The sequence below is a fragment of the Aplysia californica genome, unplaced genomic scaffold (assembly GCF_000002075.1).
Source record: "Aplysia californica isolate F4 #8 unplaced genomic scaffold, AplCal3.0 scaffold00519, whole genome shotgun sequence".
Taxonomy (NCBI): Eukaryota; Metazoa; Mollusca; class Gastropoda; order Aplysiida; family Aplysiidae; genus Aplysia; species Aplysia californica.
The window spans coordinates 40,816-46,348 of NW_004797789.1; the positions used below are offsets into that span (position 1 = coordinate 40,816).

At 41.2% G+C, this 5,533-nt stretch overlaps 1 protein-coding gene across 1 annotated transcript; it reads right to left on the reverse strand.

The window, feature by feature from the left end:
* Positions 1–295: 295 nt before the first annotated feature.
* On the reverse strand, positions 296–1,402 carry LOC106012817 (craniofacial development protein 2-like). Its single transcript, XM_013086902.1, has one exon. It carries the CDS (start codon positions 1,400–1,402, stop codon positions 296–298), a length of 1,107 nt encoding a protein of 368 aa, XP_012942356.1.
* Positions 1,403–5,533: the final 4,131 nt, after the last annotated feature.

Genomic DNA, 5,533 nt, shown 5'->3' on the forward strand with positions numbered 1-5,533 from the left:
ATGTTCTTGTGACTAGTCTTCAGTGCTTCTCTCACTTCACTCTCCAGGATGGTAGATTCTGAGTGCTCAGGGTAGTTGGCGGTGAAGGGGCACTGTGTGTTTTGTGCCTGTACTCCTGTTGGGTTTAGTAGTTCTTGAAAATATTCTTCCCATCTTTTTATTATTTCTTTCTCTTCGTGCAGAGCTTCTCCATTGGTATTGTTGATGACAGTGGTGGGTACATAGGGTTCGTCTCTCGTTCTCATTGTCTTCACCTTCTTGTAGAACTCTCTTGGTGAGGTCTTGCAGGTTTCACTTAGTTTTTCGCCATACTGGGTCCATGACTTTTCTTTGATGTTATAACGACTTTCTTACTGTGTCTTCTTGCAAGTCTATATTTAATGTAGTCCTCTTCGTTTTTTGACCTGATCCATACATTATACAGTCTCTTTTTTTCCTTGATAGCATCTTTAACTTCTTCGTTCCACCAGGCTGTTGCTTTTCTGTGTTTTCCTCTTGTTTTCTTGGTACCACAGACTTCTTTCATTGTGTCCAGGAGAGTTGTTTTGAAGGTATCCCAAGCTTCCTCTACGGTTAGTATTGTAGAGTTGATAGAGCCTAGTTTTTCATTTAACGTGCTTCTGATCTGAGCCTGCACCTGATCATCTCCAAGTTTATGCATATTTAGTCTCTCGTGCTGTCTTTTATGTTTTTTTGGTTTTCTTTCTTTCTTGGTGGTCAACGTTGTGATGACTGGCCTGTGGTCTGTGTCCAGGCCTGCATTGGGGATGGCTCTTGAGTCTGTGATTGTGATCCGCATTCGTGTTCTCGTTAATATGAAGTCGATCTGTGATGAGACCATGATGTTGTTCCATCTATACCAGGTGTAGATCTGAGAGGCTCTGTGCTGGAAGAAGGTGTTGGTGATGAATAAGTCGTGCTCTACACACAGTTCCAGTACATGGTTGCCGTTATAATTGCATGGTGTTCTGTGGTCACTGTGTCGACCAAGGTGTTTTGTCCACGGTGTTCTTCTCTCTCCGACTCTTCCATTGAAGTCTCCCATTACATAAAGGTCTTCCTCGTCTGGGATGTTGCTAATTAAGTCCGAGAGTTGTCCGAAGAAAGAGTCCTTTTCTTCGTCTGAGTAGGAGTCGTTGCACGGTGCATACACCTGAATGTAGTTTGTGGTCTTTTTGCCCTCTCTAATGCTGATTTTGATGAGTCTTTCAGAAACGAAGTCCGTATTCAATATTTCCTTTGCTTTGTCAGGGTGTATGATGAAACTCACACCGTGTTCAGCTCTTTGTTCTTTTCTTACCCCACTCCAAATGAGGACAAAGTTAGAGTGGATCTCTTTTGTGCCTGTCCCTTTCTTCCTGATGTCTGTAATGCCCATGATGGAGATCTTGTTCTGGGTCATGAACTCCACTATCTCAGGTTCTTTATTTGTCAAGCTGCAAATGTTCCAGGTCCCTATTTTTTCATTTTTTCTTGATCGTTGTCCATTTTTCTCGCCAGGTCGTTTTCTGTTTTGATCAGTCCGTTTGTGTCTCCTTATGTTTTCTTGAGCAATATTAAAATCCACTGCCGGCCTGCTAAGCCAGTCGCAGTTTCACCAGAGCCCCGTTGGCCAGCAACGTTTCGGGGTGACCCGGGTCGGCCTTCACGGCTAGCGTAACGCCTCAGTGACATAAAGTCACACCGTACTTCACCCAGACCCAGCTATCCCCTACTTTGTCCTGTTTCCATCTCCCACGGCGTGGACGAGGGGTTGGACTTCCATATATCGACACGATATGTAATATGGCCATTTAGTTATTTTGAGGTGGTTTGGTTTTTAAAAAAATGTGTTTCACTGAGTTTAAGCACCTGTATCGATACCCCAATTTGATGTCGTTGAGCCCCTCTATCGACTCAATATATAATAGCCATTCAGTTCAGTGGCGGGGCGCCATTGGTGCAATTGATGCAAGCGCTCCACCAAACCCTGGCCTTCACCCCCCCCCCCTTTTCTAATTGTTTTAAACCAGTCAGTGCTCTAGCCTAGGCTAGATCTACATCCTTGCGATCCGTCACCCGCTGGCTGCGCCAGTGAAGAGACAGACGGCGAGGATGGTTTATGCTCGTCGCACCCCTTGCGGTAGTGTCTGCTGGGAGCAAGCAAAATCTTTGCACCTAAGTTATTTTTGTCACTGTAGAGAAATCTAGGCATCGTTCGTCCCTCACAAGAAGAAAGCTGCATGAAACTGTTCTTCGCTGCACCAATTTGGTGCAAGCTAAATATTTGATCCAAATTTCCGCGAGCCTATCTAGCCTACTAGACTCTATCAACGCCTCTACGGTAACTCAATGAAGAATGGGTATCGAAACTGTTGTCTCCCTCTATTGTGTATTAAGTCCTGGTGCTGCACGAAGTTATTAGAATTAAATCTTCTCATATTGTGAGCATAGTGAGTTGTAGATCTAAGTATCGCTTCACTTTATTGAAGCTTTTATGCGGTTTCATCTAGAAACAATTGTAAATATCAATAGATGAAGATTATGGGATATCCCCGCAGATTCTAATTGACTTTCTCTAGAAATCTTAATAGTAGCTACTAATACTAAGCCTATTGCCCATTTAGATCTAGCTCACTTTCCAATTATGCACCACCTTGTCTGCAATCCACGCGACGCCACTGATTCAGTTGTTTTGTTGCCCCCCCCCCCCCTGCAATTTGGTGTCGTTAAGCCCCAGGGAGACTGGTAAGAGTATCGTGGAAGGAAAAGAAATCAAATGAGGTAGTGCTTGATGAAGCCCACGTGGGACGTTCAATTTTAAAAACAATCAGGAAAAGACAAATGCAGTTTTTGAGACACCTGAATAGACATAAGGGTCTTGAACATCTAGCTCTCACTGGCAAAATTGAGGGCAAGCGAGGCAGGGGTAGGCCCAGAACAACATACTTAGGGAACCTAAACAAATGGGTAACAGGAAAAGATCAAGGAAACGTAGCTTTTTTGAGAGCATCCGAGCAAAGGAATGAATGGAAAACCATGATCGCCGATGTCTGTCGCAGATCTGGCACTGGACGATGATGAAGCCCGAAGCCCTTACTTATATCGACACAATATGTAATGGGGCCATTTAGTTATTTTGTGGGGGTTTGTTTTTTTTCTTCCAATTTGGTGTCTTAGAGCCCCAATATCCAATGACCATTTAGTTGTTTTGTGGGGTTTGTTTTTTTCAATGTGGAGTGTTTACGCCCACATCAACACAATATGTGAGGCAGCGCGGTGGAATCAGGCTCTCGTCAAAATAATCAAAGTGAAGAAACTTGCATTTTTCCGCAGGTTTGTGAATTTTTAGCAAATTTTTGTTTTTTGGCCCAACACCTTTCATGTCCATTAAAGAACTCATTTCTGTGTGGATTTTCCCGAAAAGCGTTGATTAAAGGCACAAAAATGTAAAATTTCAGTTACCACGGACTCTTGTCTTAAGCTAAGGAAATAACTAATCTTTGGTGACCATTTTCTCACTAATTTTACCTCTGAAAACAGGTGACCCCCACCTCCTTCTTTCGCAAATATCTCGACTTGTATTCAAGATAAATGGATATTTTTTTCATCCAAATAAAGACAAGTGAATATAAGCTTTACGATGATACCAATAACTCTACATGCCCCAAAATTGACGAGAGCCTGATTCCACCACGCTGCCTCACGAGTCACATATAGGTTATTTAGGAGGCGGGCCTCCCACCCTGTCAGTGTCACGGCCAACGCAGGCTGGAGGATACAACACCCCTGGAGAAAGTCCGAGATACTCGATGGAAATTTCTCTCCACTCGGGTCTTCTGCGTGCGACAGCAGAGCGCCAAACCACTAAACCACAGACACCGGTGTTTGGTTATAGTAAGAGTTTTATGGTAGGGCCTACTTGCAACACACATAAGTCAAATACGTGCTGAATACTAGAAGTGTTACTAAAGAGGCACAGTAACATACAAAGAAAAAAAGGAGGAGAGATAAGGACGATAGATGCTTGATAGCCAAATTGATTTTTCTTGGTTTTTGTAGAAGTTTTACGGCGCTCGCAACTGCACAAGGTCATATGAGCGCCAGAAGATTAGAGGTGTTACAAGAGAGTAACAAACATAAAAAAGAAGGGGAGATAAGGATGACAGATGTTTCATAGGAAAGAAGAAGCAAACCACACCAGAGCACCCGCCAAACACCCACTCTTTAATTAACAACATGAACATGTGGGAAACAAGCAAAACACAGACAATATGGTAGTTAGTAATCAAACATTAGTTCCAGTTTATTGAAACATTCCTTGTAGTTAGTAATAAAACATTAGTTCTAGTTTATTGAAGCATTCCTTCCTTATGAAATAGACCTCTTTATTAGTAGTCAATGTCACTATTAGAGGTAGAAAATAAATAAGTACTCTTCTTTATTCTTGAAAAAAAAATCTTGGACAAAAAAATAGAAAGAAAAAATTGATTTTCAAAGAAAAGAAAAAATAAAGGAAAGAAACGGAAACCATAAAAAAAATTACATCAATCCATTTAGACCTAGTCAGATTGGTCTTGTTTTTTGACATTTCAGTAAGGTCAAAGTGTGTAAACATAGCAAACTGACATACTCCACAGACAATATTATACGTATGTAGCAAACAGACATACTCCACAGACAATATTATATGTATGTATCGTACATGTTTTTACGCCCCTATCAACACTATGTAGATCATTTACGAGGTATAGGCTTCCGACCCTGCCCACCCGCTACACCACAGAGTCAGTAAACCAAATGTAACACCCAGTGACCATAGACACCATTGGTTTGGTTCGGTTTGGTAGGCGGAGCTAGCCAGACAGAGGGTGCAAAACGACAATCATGGCACAAACCGACCACCCGTTTCTTTTCAAGGCCGCGAGTTATGCCATCGGTTTGTATTAGAAATCCGATCTGCCAATGGGCACTGAGTGTAAGAGTAAGGCAGGGAGCACCAATCAAACGCCTCCTGAAATAGCACTTTACATGATATACCCAGTTGGACCAAAAAATGTTAATGGGAGGTGCATAGTTTTTAGTTTTAGTAAGAGTTTTGCAGCACTTACAACACAATCAGGTCAAAAAATGCCGAAAAGGTTTTACAACAGTTTGGCATGTATTCAAACAAAAGTAGGAGGAGTTTGATACGAAAGAATGAGCTTAAATGACACCAGAGCACCTGCCAACCAACCATAGAAGGAGCATTTTATGTTGTCTGTTCTGAGATGTTTGGCAAATACAGACAGGAGGTATATTCTTGATTCACCCATGGTAGTCAACTATATTTTTCAAAAAAGAAAATAATAACAAAAATAAAAATAATAGTAATACGGCATTTATAAAGTGCTATCTTTCAATAAAGATAATAATAATAATAAAAATAATAATAATATATGGCATTTATATAGTGCTCACCCCCTGTTAAAGTACACACGATCTGAGTGCTTTATGAATACGACAGTAAAACATAAAACTATATTTTTCAATAAAGATAATAATAAAAATAATA

Bases quoted from the DNA above. Each gene is read 5' to 3' on its own strand.
- LOC106012817 (XM_013086902.1), bottom strand. From the start codon at position 1,402: ATGACCCAGAACAAGATCTCCATCATGGGCATTACAGACATCAGGAAG.